Source organism: Somniosus microcephalus, chromosome 21 (genome assembly GCF_052327205.1).
Source record: "Somniosus microcephalus isolate GS21.2 chromosome 21, FLI_Smic_1.0, whole genome shotgun sequence".
In the NCBI taxonomy this organism is placed as follows: domain Eukaryota; kingdom Metazoa; phylum Chordata; class Chondrichthyes; order Squaliformes; family Somniosidae; genus Somniosus; species Somniosus microcephalus.
The window spans coordinates 57,166,168-57,183,780 of record NC_141007.1 but is presented as its reverse complement, the minus strand read 5'-3'; the positions used below and the strand labels follow the sequence as shown (position 1 = coordinate 57,183,780).

At 41.8% G+C, this 17,613-nt stretch overlaps 2 protein-coding genes across 3 annotated transcripts in view; both read right to left on the bottom strand.

Annotated features, from left to right (window-relative positions):
* The window catches only part of LOC147102841 (fatty acid-binding protein 1, liver-like), a 41,512-nt gene extending 33,763 nt beyond the window's left edge, over positions 1 to 7,749 (bottom strand). The window contains exon 1 of the mRNA XM_085963725.1: positions 7,690 to 7,749. The gene's annotated coding sequence lies outside the window, so the exon portion shown is untranslated. The remainder of the gene's footprint in view (positions 1 to 7,689) is intronic.
* Positions 1 to 17,613, bottom strand: part of mafga (MAF bZIP transcription factor G a) — a 51,898-nt gene that overhangs the window by 10,449 nt on the left and 23,836 nt on the right. For both annotated transcript variants that reach the window (XM_085963723.1, XM_085963722.1), the window contains exon 2: positions 7,690 to 7,753. In XM_085963723.1, coding sequence (XP_085819849.1) covers positions 7,690 to 7,725 — 36 coding nt within the window. In that variant the 5' untranslated portion in view covers positions 7,726 to 7,753. The remainder of the gene's footprint in view (positions 1 to 7,689; positions 7,754 to 17,613) is intronic.

Genomic DNA, 17,613 nt, shown 5'->3' with positions numbered 1-17,613 from the left:
AGGAAGGGAGACCAGGAACCTGAAATTTAGTAACCAATGACAAAAATCTATATTTTTACAGATGATAAATTGTTACAGTAAATGGAGATAGTTTGACCACAAAAAAGTTTTGGGTAACAACAAACAGCATTTATATAGCACCTTTAACATAGTAAAAAGTCCCAAGGCGCTTCACAGGAGTGTTACAGGACGAAATATTTGACACAGCCACATAAGGAGAAATTAGGGCAGATGACCAAAAGCTTGGTCAATGAGATAGGTTTTAAGGCGCGTTTTAAAGGAGGAAAGAGAGGTAGAGACGCGGAGAGGTTTAGGCAGGAAATTCCAGAGCTTAGGGCCTAGGCAACAGAAGGCACGGCCACCAATGGTTGAGCGATTATAAATCAGGGATGCTCAAGAGGGCAGAGTTAGAGCAGCGCAGATATCTCGGAGGGTTGTGGGGCTGGAGGAGATTACAGAGATAGGGAGGGGTGAGGCCATGGAGTGATTTGAAAACAAGGACAATCTCAGTACAGCAGTAGGTTCTATTCTATTAGTCTACATATGAAAACATACTGCAGCTAGCATCTTCTGGGAAAGGCTCAATACATTCTTGATCAGCCAAAAAAAAGATAAATAGAAATAACAACGGGGAGAGAAGTAGAAATAACAACGGGGAGAGATGTAGTGATTTTTAACAAAAAACACAACATATTCTTTGGAATTCTCTACCTCAGAGGGCTGTGGATGCTCAAGTCGTTGAGTAGATTCAAGACTGAAATCGATAGATTTTTGGCCATTAAGGGAATCAATGGATATGGGGACAGGGCGAGAAAGTGGAGTTGAGGTCGAAGGTGAGCCATGATCTTATTGAATGGCGGAGCAGGCTCGAGAAGCCATTTGGCCAGGCCTGCTCCTATTTCTTGTGTTCTTATACATTTTGAATAATGAGTAAGCACGTTTTGCTGAAATTTAAGTGTTTATTTTAGGGGCAGAAACGCACGTGGAGCACAAATCAAACGGTGGAAATGTTCTGACTTTCCCTACTGTGAATTACAGTGTAAACAGGGCGGCTCCAAATGAGTCCGTCTGGTACCTGGAGCAAATTATCTGGAACAGCTCCAGGAACCAGTATAAAAATAGGGTCTCGGATTTCCCCCAAACGTTGCATGTTAATTTACCAAACATGTTTCTGAATGGTTACTCTGCTTCACGGATCATGCACTTTTAAAGGGAAATGTTGAGTAATTTTTGAATTAGTTACAACAATAGAGGAACGGTGAATCTCTGCCCAGAATAATTTTAGTGAAGAGAAATCTTTGTTCCTACTTTGTTGAAATATTATCGTTTGTCTTTAGAGGGCTAGTCCTGAGTGTACTTGCACTGCTCTCCAAAGATCACCATTATATAGGAGGTTTTTATTTTTAAATTAGATTTTTTGTGAATTGTGTGCTAATCAACACAAAGGATATTAGTGCTGGGAAATGGGGGTGTTCCAGTCCAGATGCTCAATGCGATGATGCAATCACAGGTCAGCTATAGTAAAATTTCTATTCTTCCCCACAAATTGCCTCTGCCCGAATCTTCCAGCCCCACTGGCACCTCTGTCATGTTTACATTTCCCATACCAGCCAGCCTTTCTTAATGAAATTGCAAATTTAGTGCAGTTTTGTGCTGCCGACGAGCAATTGGATTGAGTTTGGGCAAATTTACAGGTATCAGACAGAGGTGGCTTTCACTCCATCACACCAGATTTAGGCCAGTTTATAAACTTGATTATTTATGAAGAAAAGCTTTGAACTGCACATTCTACAAAGTACTTCTCCAATACCCAGAAAAATGACCGAGATATTTCCTATTTATTCAGAGATATCCGCATTTTAGTTCATTATTTTGACCTTCTTGGAGGTCCACTATTTCAGAGCTTCATTCTATTTCCGAGTTGCTTCAGAACATAGGATACAGGGGTAGGACTGCATGCATTCCACAACAGCTCCATTCATTTCAATGAGTCAGCCCTTGGGACAACATAGCAACTGGAGCAGGCCATTCAGCCCCTCTAGGATATTCTGCCATTCAATTAAATCATGGCTAATCTGTATCTCAACTCTATTTCCTTGCTTTTGCTACATATACCCCTTGATACTCATACCCAACAAAAATCTATCAATCTCAGTTTTGAAAATTTAGCTTCCACAACCTTTAGGGGAGGGGGGGGGGGGGGGGAGGGGAGGGGGGGGGGAAAAGAGAAGAGAGTCCCAAATTTCTACCACCCTTTGTCTGAAAAAGTGCTTCCTGATTTCACTCCTAAAGGCCTTACTCTAATTTTAAGATTATACTCCCTAGTTCTGGATTCCCCCCCCACCAGAGAAAATAGTTCACTGTCTACCCTATCATTCTAAATTAGATCACCCCTCAACCACCTAAACTCAAAAGGAATATAAACCAAGTTTAATCAACCTTTTCTCATAATGTATCCCTTTAAACTGGCATCAGTCTGCTGAATACATGCTGTGCTCCCTCCAAGGCCAATATATATTTCCAGAGGTTCAGTACCCAAAGCTGAACGCAGTACTTCAGATAGCACCTGACCAAAGGCTCTGTATAACTGAAGCATCACTTCCTCACTTTTGAATTCCAACGGCCTTTTCCATTAGCTATTTTGATAACTTTTTGTATCTGTACACATGGACATCCAAACCCCTTTGCTCCTCCACAGCTCCCAGTCCCTCGCCATTAAGAGAATATTTTGATCTGTCTTTCCTCGGTTCCAAAGTGGCTGATCTCACACTCGCCACATTTGAGTTCCAGCTGCCAGTTTTGCCCACTCACTTAGTCTGCCCATGTCCCTTTGTAACTTCCTGCTGGAAGATACCCTGGGGGAAAAATTCAGTATCGCCCCGTTTGAGGCGCCATTATCGGCCGTGCGCAAAGTTTAGCGCCTGGCGCTAATTATCGCCTCCGACAGCAAACTTGGCTTTTATCGCCCCTGGTGGTGATTGGAGCGCTATATCAGGCGCTTCACATCTGTCTTAAGGCGCAAAGGCCAAGGAGCGAGGCGCTACCTCACAGCGCTGGCGAAGCTCATGTGATGTCAGTCAGCAATGGAACACAGACACACTGGCGCCGGCCAGTTCTTAAAGGGGAGTACTGATGAATGGTCATCGACCTGAAACGTTAACTCTGTTTCTCTCTTCACAGATGCTGCTTGACCTGCTGAGTTTCTCCTGCATTTTCTGTGTTTATCTTAAAGGGGAGGGTTGATCTTGGTCTCCATCCACATCCTGTTCATTGCAGCCTTGAATCTCGGCCTGGAGAGACCTGTACATCAAATCTGCTGGAAAGAACAATGGAGACACCCAGGGAAAGAACTCAGAGTGCAGCCCCCACAGTCTCTTCTAAATAGATACAAGGAAGGGCAAATCAAAATGAACCTGCAAAGTGCTGCTTAGTATGCAAAACTCCTTCACACAGTGTAGATTCTCTAAGTCTCTCTCTGCGTGGTGCAAAAATGTCACCGACAAAAAAAGGCAGGAAGCGGTCGCCTTTAAATAGCGCTCCCCCAGTCCCTTCCTGACTGCAATACGCTCCCCTCAACCGGTCGTTGCTAGCGGCAAGGCAGGGGACGCCACTCAATATCCAGTCCGGGGCGCTACCGGGGCATTGCGCACTCGACTGACGTCACGATCTGCCGGCGCAGGAGATTTAGCGCCGCCGCAAAATGCCTAGTTAATTTCGCAAGCGGCACAAATGTCGCCGCGCCTTAAGGCGCTAACGAGTGGCGCTACCAACTGAATTTTTCCCCTCCTGTTCTTGTATACATCTATACGTAGGATTAGGATTTGGTTTAATTTCATATGATTAAAGTTTTTGTTTTCTTTTGACATTAATAGCTTGTAGATTTGTACTGTAGCTAGAAATAATGAAATGGTTAAGTTGTTCATTCCCAGGATGCTTTAGGGTTTAATGTGTCAGTGCACCATTTAGCTGGCTGCTGTTTATTTTCTGCTGAGGTGCGGGATGTGCTAATTCGTGCCCGTTGCCTAAACTCTGTCAATGCATTGTGAAATGATAGCCTTGAGATAGGAAACAAGTTAATAGGACCAAGATGATTAGTTACATGGTTAATGGCAAACAAGACTGGCCATCTGGAGTTTGTTTCGAACTACCTCATTTCTGGGGTTCTTGTTCACATTGAACTACTATCATGCCATAATGAATCAACAAGGACAGTGTGTGACTAGAGGCCTATAAAGAGCTTGAGCTTTCCTTCACAATTTGTAGAGCGAGATAAGCACAAAAGGATCGATGAAGGTTACAGCTCTCTACCCAGAAATAAAGCAGGGCAATTGCGTTTATTTCTCGTGACTACTGCTAAGACATCGAGTGTGTCAAGACTTGGTCAAACACAATAAATGGTTTGGTTGCAACCATATTTGGGGTCAGATTCGAACTCTCTTACACTCCTCCCATCGGTACAACTTACTGTGCCTCCTAACATCCAAGTCATTAATATAAATGGTGAAAAGCTGAGACCCCAGTACAGACCCATGGAGAACACCACTTGTCACATCCCGCCAATCAGAGAATGATCCCTTTATCCCTACTCTCCGTTTCCTACTTCCCAACCCAGATCACAAGGTTACCTCCGACACCATACGCTTTAATTTTTGCTAATAATCTATTACGCAGAACCTAATCAAATGCCTTCTGTCGTCCATGTAGACAACATCCGTAGACATTCTACTATCCACCATGCTGGTGACTGCCTCGAGAAATTACAGACAGACAAACACTTAGATTGTGCCATAAGCTAATCACTCAAGAAACTCAAAATTGGATCAGATATCCAAAATGGTGGGTCCACATATGGCTGAAAACACATTGTAAAAAATAGGGACAGAAAATACTCCCCCTCAGCCTTACCTTTTCTGTGTTTATAACAGCAATTGTCCAACAATCCACCGATGAAATAAACTAAATAGATCAAACGTTTACATGTGCAGTCATTTCATTACTAGAAGTGCATTGCAATTTATCTGCAACTGACATTTTCCATTTTAAGTTTTAAAGAAAAATTCAGCTGTCATAGCTTTCAGGCATGTGGTCCCCTTCAGTTTAGAAACACATTCATGAAAACGTCTGTAAACCGAGAAGATTCCTTGGAGCCTAAATTAAGCATCAACGGGTGTTTAGTTACGTTCTGTATAGCATTCAGATTTACTTTATACTAGTGAATCCCTGTGGCATTGCTGAAGGTTATGGTGTTTTGTAATGCCAAGAGCACACACATGTATTATTCTGCTGCTTAAAAAGTGGAGATCTGTTCAAGATGGCCTGTCCTTTTAAGGTCACAAAGTCTAATTGTTGTGAAAATACACAAGCCCGAGGTCATTTAGAGTTGAATTGCAGTTAGTGGGGACAGTTTGCAGATTGTCAGCTGCTTGTAAATTTCCAGCTGCAAGTCAGGCTGCAAACCTCCCTCACCAACAGCAAACAATCTTCATTTGGACTGCAATATCAACTCAAAAAAAAAAAAAAAAACTATATACACAATAGATTTAGGAACATGCAAACACAGGAATATATAGGATCAGAAAAAGACAACAGTGGTCCATTTTACCGGTCTCAATTTCTAAGAAATATCATATCCCACACCTCTACCACATTTTTCTTCAGGTAATAATCCAATTCTCTTGAACTGGCAATATAAATAGACCTTCCTGCCTCCTTCGACAGACCATTCCATACATTTACCATCCACTACAAAAAGTAGTTAAATGTCAACCTTCAAGTTTAAGATCACGTGATCTTATTGCAGAATCTGTGACGATGTTAAATATACTGACATTCATCTTCTCTGTACCCTTTAGGACCTTGCGTACTTCTTATAAAGATCACTCCTGATTTGTTGAAAATAAAGTTGATTTAATCATGACATCCCAATCAGGAATTACATTTGGGCTCTCCACTTGAAGGGATGGGAGTGTTATCAGGAATCAGGAACAGCCCCTGCTTTTTAGGAGAAGTAGTCAGGAGGGAGCAGCTTTAAACCATTAAGGACAGGCAGACAGGATGACAATTTTAAACACTTCACACAAAGGTGAATGTTCCCAGCAGTAAAACACCTCCCTTAAACTTTGCACTGGGCGTGTTAGCATGCGATAAGATTTCAACTCATATTCCAATGGAGATCTGCATGCACAATCTTCTGATCACGCAGTTCTACTGGCTTTCTGCTTGCTGCATTGTCTGATAGTGAATCAACTTCCTCCATATGACACCGCACAAACCATTTTCTGCTTATTAGTAAGCACAGGCCACAGCTGGCCAATACAGAGGATGACTAATTGCAGCAGTTCATTAAAAAAAAGTAGTGATGAGTAATTTTGAAAAAATGTTTTTTTTAAGTGAGATGGTGGATTCTGTGGCTGAAATGATCAAACTAGCAATGTTCCTCAGAATGCACTTTATAAAATGGGTGAGTACTGAAATGTTACGGATGGTGATATTAGCAGACAAACCTTTAAGCCTTTGTATGGTGTTCTTTGGCTGCTATTTTAAAGCAGGTGTTAACCAATTTATTTTAAATACTTCCATTAAAATAGCAGACAGAAGATCATACAGACACATTAGGTGTTCACCTGCTATTATTGTAACATTAATTTCTAGGGCTAGATCATTAGGAATACACAGTTTCTAGCATTAAAACAACTCATGCCAAGATAACTCAAATGAGAAACTGATGTCAGAGCATCACAGTCCAACGTAGCACCAAATTTATTACTTCGCAGGCTCGGTTACTGGCTTATTCTGCTGTTTGCAATATTATACTACACATGACTCCGTGGAACTGAAGTAATACAAGCAACATTTCTTTCCGCATAGCACCCAATGGCAAATTTGGCCAGGTTTGCTTTGAATTATGGAGTCGGGTAGCATCACTCACTATTAGCAGGATCTGGAGCTCAAGTTGCTTTGCTACTAGAATACTCCATCTTTACTATTTAGACTTTCAAGCTGGTGAACAGTCACACCTGGACGTATAAATGTTCTACGGGGATACATATTATCTCACAAGTCTATCCTACAGGATATATAGTGTGTGGGGGAAAAGAAAAAAGTTTTCTGCACTTGTCTTCTATCTAGTAGTCCCTGCTTGGTGCACATTGGGTGATGACTGCATCAGTCTTGATTGTGATGCTTCCAATGGTCAAATAGCCTGCTATAAAACGCACACAAAGAATGGGCACTTAAGCGAGGGACTGAAGGGCACCTTGTACCTTGAATCCATACCATAGTGAGCAAGCAAAACCACTCAGAGAAGGGAGATTGGGGGGGGGGGGGGGGGGAAAAAGAGGGGCAGGGGAAGAATGGAAGAAAAAAAAAAGGCAGAAAAATTAGGAAGGTAAAAAGCCAACACAAAAGAAAGAAAGAACTCAGATAGATCTTAAAGAAAATCTCAGTGAAATACTGGCCATTCTTTTCATGTACTAAACTATTTAATAATTTCTAGTTCCTTATCTTGAGGGTGAAATGAAACACAGATACAAATTCAGAAACCAACATAGTGGATTCCAGGTAGTGTTATTAACTCAACATGAAATTTTGGCCAGCAGGATCAAGACCCGTATTAAAGACATCTGATGCTTTGCTTTACTGGAACTTAGCGCCCTGTGCATTAAATGTTTAAAGGGAGGTCAGCTGTACCTTTAAGGCCTTGTTTCCCTTGTTAGTAGTCGTCATACCACGGCACACTTTCAATCACGCAAACCTGTTGGAAAAGAAAATAAAAATTAAACCTTTTTGGGGGCAATGTTTTTGTGAATGGCTAAGGAATTAAATACTTGGCATCCAGATGCAGCTTCCATTTGGAGCCATCAAGGGAGGCTATTAACACACATGTTCAATGAGCAGGGGAGTTATCCCCGGTATCCTGGCCAATATTTATCCCTGTTATTATCACATCGCTGTTTGGGGGAATCTTGCTGTGCGCAAATTGGCTGCTGTGTTTCCTACATTACAACAGTGACTATACTTCAAAAAAGTACTTCATTGGCTGTAAAGCGCTTTGGGACGTCCAGTGGTCATGAGAGGCGCTATATAAATGCAACTCTCTTATTCAACGAGTAGCTGAGCCTTGAAGTCTAAAGATCTGACACTTGACGGTGCTGAGCAGTAGGGATGCTACAGGTATGCCAGGCGAGGTCAGGGTTGGACTTAGCGGTGATGCTCTCTATGCTTGAATAGCCTGCTAATACTCAAGGCCAATGTTCATGTGAAAAAAAAAATCACCATTTGGACAAAGTACCCAAGGGTGACCAGATCTGTAAAGTTATATCCCAGATGGAGCTTAATGACTTCAGGAGAGATGGGCAGGGGAGAAAATTGTCAAGAAGGAATAATCCTTTGCCATCTATACAGAACATCAGCAAAGGTGGAAGCGGCATGTGGCATTTTTAGTTAAGTGTTCTATATTAATGTTAGCAATACATTTTCATATCACACTTGCACCAACATATATTGCAAGCTCCGCAGGAAATAAAGAGACTATATTTTTATTGTCAATGCCCCCCCATTACATTATAACACAAAAAGTCTTCAGAACTTTTCTGATGTCGCCAGAGAAATTTATTTTCCCTGATCGCTAAGAAAATTTGAGGAAAAGAGGCATTGTCTTACCTACAGATAAAGCACACAGTAGATGCAATTAAACAAAGCAGTCTCTGATAAGAGTCTTTTGGAATATATCCAGGAGAATATCAAAAACAGAGCGGTGACCAAGGTATTCTGGAGTAAACTCTTTAATTTACTATTTAGCAGAATCATTCAAGTGTCTATAGCAGCAGGAACTTCCTATTAGTGTAAACCTCATCACAACCCCAGAACCAAATGCTGCCCGTAAGCTAGCTATAAATGTGAGATTCAGGATGAGTCAGCAGGTCTGACTGAGTACAATACTGACAAGCTGACTACACCCAAGCCACTATCATGGATCTATGGGCTAAACCATTATTCGGCCTTCTCGGATGTGCTCCAAAAAAAGCCTTTAAGCAGTTCCCCAAAGTGCCTGGATACAAGCTTCCAGTAGCCACCTCAGCTTTGCCTAGTACTTTTGTATCCCAAATCTGTGGCATTTTCAACATTCCAGCATTATAAAAGGATTTAAAAAAAAAAAATTAATTAAAATGAGAAATATGGGAAAACCCTGTTTGAGTTCAGCGTGGAGGAGGAGCTCTTGGTATATTATAGAAGAAGAAATAGGAGCAGGAGTAGGCCATTTGGCCCTTCGAACCTGCTCTCAAAGTAATCGATTAATGAATGAAACTCTGAATACAAGTGTCTGGAGTTTAAGCTTTCCTCTGGCCTAGTGGGTCAAGGCAATGCCTGGTGCAGTGCTAAAGAAAACATACCAGAAAGCGCCCAGTTTTGATTCCTGCTTGTGCAGAATTAGCAGGTCTCAGCAGGGCTGTAATTGAGATACTGCAATCGACCTCGGTGCCAAGGCAGGGAAAAGAAAAATTAATCCCGGGTTCCTACTCGTTTGCCACCCAGTGACTCCTGCTGGAATGTGCATGTTATTTGGACGTTGGATGAGGACACCCGGGGCACTGGATTGGGATACAGCGGTGTTGTCCCTGCCATCAGCAAATAGCCTGCTGGCCCGTCCTCTAGGCTCGCAGAGAAATGATGGCCGGTTTGGCAAGAAGCTGCTGACCCTGCCCCAGTATGACTCAGTTGCTTTGCAGAACGAGGGAAGAAATGGTTGCCCTTTTCTAATGCACTGGTCATGTTGGCGCCAGGCAAAGGGGTCTCATTCCATCTGGTCCATTCACCTGCTCCTAACCTGGTTCCTCACCACCCACCCCAGCTGCTATTGACACACCTGCACTGGTGTAACTCTTCCGGTATGAATGATGTGGTAGCCCCCACTGATCATCTTGTCAGTGTGCAGAATGGCCAGCACAAGACCAGGAACCAGAACTATTCATTCCATTGGGTTTGTCTGTTTGAAGTTGGTGAGCTCTGGAATCAGTGTTACTACTGCAAATGTAGACAATCCACCAAAACTCGACATTGGGACTGGGCCAATCGCAGAAATCTTGATTTTTGATCCCTTTTAGACTTTGAGACTTCAATGTACTTGTAGTCAGGTGTTTAAAATTACATCTTTTAGATGCCCATGGTGAGTTATGTGGTCAGCATACAAAGCAAGTCCATATTTTGTCCCAGATAATTAAACAAAATGCAACAACAACAAAAAACTAAGACTCCAACTTATTATATAGGGAATAAACCAAGATTTCCTGTTGCTTTCTTCTGGTCCTGTTGCTTTCTTCTGGTCAGATGTTAACAGCATGTACAGTGTAACCCATGGCCCTCAAGCCCTGGCAATCCAGTCCTCGAAGCCCAGACAACCAAGGCCATCTTGCTTCTTACTTACTGGCTTGTCCTGTTTAATTTCATGGACTGAGAGGTTTGACAAGTGCTGTTTTTAAGAGCTGCTGCCTCACTGTAGGATAAATTAGTACAACAAAATCTGTTTAATACCGGCAACTTCAGAAATTCAAGTTAAAGGGACACCGATTACAATTTTTACGTAGCCATTGAGGCTCCATATTACGCACTTCTGTAGCCCAACACAAAAAGCTTGGATATCCCTGACTTAGTGTACTGGTAACAATACACTAATAAATTCCAATCTAGCCAATGTGCTTTAATGTTGTGTGACACTCTCATTTCATGATCTCCAACTGCTCCTACCACCAGTGACTGATCTGTAACTACCAGAATTTCACCTTAGTGTTATATAAAACACTCCCGAATTTGGAAGGACAATTTTAATTATATTGTTTTATGCTTTACTAAGATTCAGGCACGAACATGATGAGGATTAATTATTAAAATATTACCACTAAGTCAGTCACTCAGAGTAAAGAGATATGAAAGCACGCTCTATTGGTAATTGTAAGACTCTCGAGTTAATAATTTATGCTCTACTTTTCTGTTGCATTACTGAAGCCCTGCTGTAGTATTTGCATAGCATACATGAGGGTTCATTTCTAGAGGGATAGAACTGAAAAGCAGAGAAGTTATGCTAAATTTGTATAGAACCTTGGTTGGACCACACAGAGTACTGTGAACAGTTCTGGTCTCCATATTATAAAAAAAAGGACAGAGGCACTGGAGAAGGTGCAAAAAAGATTTACTAGAATGTTACCAGAACTGAAAGGTTATACCTATCAGGAAAGATTGAACAGGCTGGGTCTTTTTTCCTCTAGAAAAAAAGACTGAGGGGTGACCTGATCGAGGTCTTTAAAATTACGAAAGGGTTTGATAGAGTGGATACAGAGAAGATGCTTCCACTTGTGGCCAAGACCGCCATAAATACAAGGCAGTCACTATTAAATACAACAGGAGAAACGTCTTTACCCAGAGAGTGGTGAGAATGTGGAACGCGCTGGCACATGGAGCGGTTGAGGCGAATAGCAAAGATGCATTTAAGGGGAAGCTACATAAGCACATGAGGAAGGAATAGAAGGATATATTGATGGGGTTTGATGAAGGAGGGTGGGAGGAGGCACATGTGGAGCATAAACACCAGGATGGACCTGCTGGGCCAAATGGCCAGTTTCTGTGCTGTAAATACTTTGTAAATGAGGGTAACTCCACTGCAGGGAATAAGTGCATGTTTCCAAGCCAAATGCAGTACTTTCCAATTTTAAATGCCCATGAGCGTTGTAACACAGTAAAATTGGGTGCTTAATTTTTCTGTTATTCTATACTCATACCACATAGCTTATTTATTTACTGTACAATGCAACAAATGCTATCCCTTGCTCTATTTAAAAAGTCTTTTTTTCCTTTTTCTCTCTGGCTCCTCTCCTCATCTTACCATATTCCTTGGCAGAGAACACTTGGTAGATGACCTACTCACAGGTATCTGCCAAAGCTTCTTTGTAACAGGAAGCATGAAAGAGCAAAGGGCTGAAGTCTTGCACCAACTCTTCCCCTTCCCGTCTCAAGTACCTAGGCATCATTTGGAGCACAGCTCACAACAGGAATGCACCGAGTGTGAAAGCTTATCGACTGGGAGGGCCAGCGGAAATTAGTGCGAAGAGGCTGGGTTTAAAAACAGCTGGTGGCAACACAGGCCCATTGAGGCAGAGAGCGGAAAAAAAAAATCGCAGGGTACTTCTCAGATTTACGATGGGGCACATGCATGAATTTGACATGAACAACTTCCAAGTCACTCATGAGCTATATAGGTTGCTCATTTTTGAATCCTACAGAGACGCATCAACATTCCATTCACACTACATCAATATTATTTCAGAAAAATGCTGTAACTTCATATGTCTCCTTCAAGGAGAGACACGTCGGTTCTGGAGAATAAAAACAAAGTATTTTGACACTTTTTTTTTTGCACCCTGTAGCGGTGTCATTGCCTAGGCTTGCAATGTAATGCACACCTAGTCATCTACTAAAAGCTCTATCTGGTTGTTAAAGCATTCAGCCAGCTAAAGCATTGTTCTCCCAGGTCACATTTATCACTGATCAAGTTCTCTAACTAAACAAACCCAACAATGTACTTTAAACCCAAAGTTAGAAGCATTTCCCTTTATTTCAGTAACGCTGTGTGCCAATTTGTGCCATTGCCTCACTCACCCGTTAGGAACGGAGACTGCTTAAACAGATTTCATTTGGGGCCTGACATAATCTTGCGCAGTTGAGCTGTATTTAATGTGATTGCCACTATTCATGCAGGGAGAATCGCTTCATATGGTGATAGATTTTTTTCCTGAGTCAAAACCAATTTGGTCCCGTTTTTCCAAGCGGTGCAGAGAATAATGGCTACCAAAGTCTACAGTACTTTTGTCTGGCCCCTGTTTTCATTGATGAATGTGTGGTTATGTTGCATTTTATGCTGTCTGCTGCTAGAAATATTGCCAATCAAACAGGTAGCTAAGTGCTGGCTCAGACAAGATCGCTAAATAAAAACATAAGGCCAGTTTAAGTTCAGGGGAGTGGGCTTGCATCTGTGGTTGAAAGCTGGTCGGTGGTTAGCCAGGTTATTTAACTGTGTGTGACCACAGACACAGCATCAATCAGTTTAAATCAAGAGATCCTTGAAAAGGAAATCAGGCCACCCAAGATTTCTTCAGCAGGGATCAAAATTCTTGCCCAACAGTTCAGGACAACAAAAATAAACTGGCACAAGGGCAAAGTTTAGCATCACTTGCTGCTACTATTTATTGTTAAAGGCGGCCAGGCCCTCATTTTCTGACACAGTCCAGTGCCATTGGCAAATGAGTAGGATTAGACCTTCCTTCTCATAAAAGTTAAATGATTCAAATTTACGGAATGTTTGAAGCAGAGAAAGATTTAGGCCTATGCGATAGCAAAATACTGCGGATGCTGGAAATCCAAAATAACAACAGAAAATGCTGGAAAAACTCAGCAGGCCAGGCAACATCAGTGGAGAGAGAAACAGAGTTAACGTTTCAGGTCGAAACCCTTCTTCAGAACTTCAGCTCAGTTCTGAAGAAGGGTTTCGACCTGAAACGTTAACTCTGTTTCCCTCTCCACGGATGTTGCCTGGCCTGCTGAGTTTTTCCAGCGTTTTCTGTTATTAAAGATTTAGGCCTGGTACATTCTACAAAGTTAGCGTTAACTCTTGCAATTATTTTTTTTCTCTTCCTTCCCCTGTCGCACAATGATATTTGACACTTCAGAAGAAGATGCACAGTCTGTTCCAACAAGGATCAACTGGTCTTTACTAATTTAACACAAGATCATAGATTGCAATCTAGACTACAGTACTACAGATCATTTTGTGAAGGCTACATCCTGCCCTGAAATTATTTTCTCTAAACAGTATCTCCACATCTGACAGCAGTTCAGTTCAGTTCTATCTAGGCCAAGGAGAATTTAACTGGGACAACTGCTTTCTTTCGAATCATACGAGTACAGGGAGTTAGGGAGCCCAGCAATGCCCTTCCTTCCCCATCCTAGAGTCAGTGCTCTCGATTTCTTCCAATCCCCACCACAACCAGATCCTAAAGTTATAAACAGTACAATTACTGGTTTTTTTTTAAAAAAAGGTTCTCCTGAAGAAAGAGATACATCTCAAAATAAAGGGGGTCCCAAGACTCATACAAAAGGAGTCGCTGCTTAGTTTCCCCATAAAAATGTTGACAATTGTAGCCCCTGCCCTGCTCAAACCCTGCCCATGCCATTTCTAGTTCCTGCCCCACCAAGGATTTTTTTTTCAAAAAATAACATTATATTGCAAAATTTTCAAATGGAAACATCTTGTTTCCCCCGTCCCCCAACCCGATTGTTTTATCATGGTTTATGATCATAAGAAGAGGAAAGAAAAAAGGAAGTAGTAACACTTTGTCCAAGTAAAGAAACCGTTAAGACGCTCAGGAAGAATAAAGAGGGGTTGCAAGACACACAGGCAGACAATCTGACAAACTGCCATTTCCTAATGCGGAAGACACAACTGGTGCTAAGGTTTACACGACCCTTTCACTGCCAATAAATAGCTACTCGAAGATTGGCATTATAGTCATACTGTAAAAACATTTTGAATTTAAAACAAAACTGAACAAAATTTGCTTTTCAGAGGATGGAGGAAAAAAAGCCACCGTGCAAATTATTCTAAATAATTCAAATATCAAGGAATTCACGTAACAAAAATACACGTGCACCTGGAAATGTCTGGTCCACATGTCCGTTCAGATCATCAATCACGGATACTTTGTTTTCAGAGCGGAGGCTGGTCAACTACCTCCTTTTTCTTAAAATCTGTTGTTTTCTTCAACCACCTGGGTTGGGGCTTGCAGCCAAGATGATGGTTTGCTCTCAGGCCACCGCGAATTGCTCTTGCAGTTGTCCTCCAGGGACCACCCAGGCACACCTTCAATCATCCCCAAACCGGAGCTTGTTCTAAGGCACAAAGTGTTAATGTCTTTCTCTCTTCCCCCCAAATAGACAGCACTTTGAAGTGAAACTTCCCATAGACTTTTAAGGGAAGCGGGTTTGTGATATTTATACTTTTTAAAAAAAAATTCATTGATGGGATGTGGGAGTCGCTGGCTAGGCCTGCATTTAGTGCCCATCCCTAATTGCCCTTGAGAAGATGGTGGTGAGCCGCCTTCTTGAACCGCTGCAGTCCATATGGTGTAGGTACACCCACAATGCCGTTAGGAAGGGAGTTCCAGGATTTTGGCCCAGCGACAGTGAAGGAACGGCGATACAGGTCCAAGTCAGGATGGTGTGTGGCTTGGAGGGGAACTTGTAGGTGGTGATGTTCCCATGCATCTGCTGCCCTTGTCCTTCCAAGTGGTAGAGGTCGCGGGTTTGGAAGGTGCTGTTGAAGGAGCTTTGGCGAGTTGCTGCAGTGCATCTTGTAGATGGTACACACTGCAGCCACAGTGCGCCGGTGGTGGAGGGAGTGAATGTTTAAGGTGGTGGATGGGGTGCCAATCAAGCGGGCTGCTTTATCCTGAATGGTGTCGAGCTTCTCGAGTGTTGTTGGAGCTGCACTCATCCAGGCAAGTGGAGAGTATTCCATCACACTCTTGACTTGTGCCTTGTAGATGGTGGAAAGGCTTTGGGGAGTCAGGAGGTAAGACACTCGCCGCAGAATTCCCAGCCTCTGACCTGCTCTTGTAGCCACAGTATTTATATGGCTGGTCCTATTCTTCTATACATATATACATAGGATTAGGATTTGGTGTAAACTCATATGATTAAAGTTTTTATTTTATTTTTACTGATATCTTGTAGATTTGTACTGCAGCTAGAAATGGTTAAAGTTGTTCATTCCCAGGATGCTTTAGGGTTTAACATGTCAGGGTACAATTTATCTGACCGTGCTGTTCGGCTTCTGCTGAAAGTGCAGGAGGAGTGATTCAAGCCTGTTGGCTTCTTTTTGTCACCACAATGTGAAACGAGATAGCCAAAATAGTCTCGAGATAAGGAGACAGGACACTGAGCTCAGGATGATTAGTTACATGTTTCATGGTGAACAGATTGGTCATCTGGAAGTTTTGTAGGAACTGCCTCATTACTGGGGGTCCTGTTCACAATAACACTTGTAACATAATGAATGATCTAGGACAGTGTGCATGACTAGAGGACTATAAAGATCTTGAGCTTTCCTTTACAATTTGTAGAGGAGTCAAGATCGAAAGGATCGACAAAGGTGACATCACTAACCCGAGGGGAAAAGGGGTAATATAGTTTATTTCTCTGTATGAAGACTTTGTCAAACATGATAAAAGGATTACATAGCAAACCATATTTGGTTGTCAGATTCAAATTCTCTTACATAACAAAAAAGATCAACAGCAGGACTCTTGACCACCACAGCAGTTCACGTCCAGGAAGAACTGGCAGCATGAACAACACAAACTGAGCACTAATGACGTCTTAAACTCAAAGATCCAATGGAACAATAGTGCATTGATAAGGAAAAGATGGCATCAGTCACTAAGAACGACACCAGCTACAGGGTATATCACTGTAGCACACTGCATCAGTATACACAAAATTAAGTCACCAAACATTACATCTAGTCACATTCAAAGTCTGGTGCAAGGGTAGAGGATGCCTTCACTGTGAAAAATATTAAAAAGCTGTCCAATGCTGAAACAGGACACCAACAAAGTCAAGTACATGCTGACTAGTATGCCTATATATCTGTAAAAATAGGACATTGCAGGTTTTGGAAGTGGGTCAAGGTGCTTTTAGTTTTGAATATCAAAGAGCACAGGCGGTTCCCAAATGTGTTTTTATGAAAAACACCGAATAGGGTGCATTTGCATGAATGCAGGGAAAAGAAAATATATTCACTTCACAGGTTGTAATATTAACTTTTGCACAGACTCCCAACACATTTTAAAATAAATGAATAAGGTTTGAATTAAACTAGGACAATAAGCTCTCCTGCAGCACATTGAATAGGAAAATTAACAAAACCACATGTAGACATTTGCCCAGCCGACTTGAAGCTTGAAAAAAACTGTAATGATGAGAGTCAGGTTTTGAAGTGCATCAAACTAATGCAGACACCCAGGATAAGGTCCTACAAAGTTCTCAAATATCTGAGAAAATTGCTACCTTGTGGACAGGCTTAATAAAAGCTTAGCTTTTTCTTTCAAACTTTGGCAAAATAACCAGGAGGAGAGACGAGGAGATTATTTATATATTTTTTTTTTTACAGTGAGTTGTTGTGATCTGGAACACTGTCTGAAAAGGGTGGTCAAAGTAGATTCAGTAGTAACTTGCAAAAGGAAATGGGAACTATACCCTTGAAAAGAAAAATAATTTGCAGAGCTATGGAACTAAATGGATAGCTCTTTCAAAGAACCGGCACAGGCATGATGGGCCGAATTGGCCCCCTTCTATGCTGTAAAATGCCATGAACTCGCTATACAGCTAACATACAATGTTAGTGAATACAGGTTAGTGAAAACCAAGGATATATACGTACATGCAATGCTTTTGTGCCTAGACTTTAAAGTTGAACAAATATGGTGGCTCCCATAGCGAGGTTCAAAGATAACTTTTTAAATTGGATGTAGGGCTGTATATGAATACTTGAGGATAAGGGCCTCACCC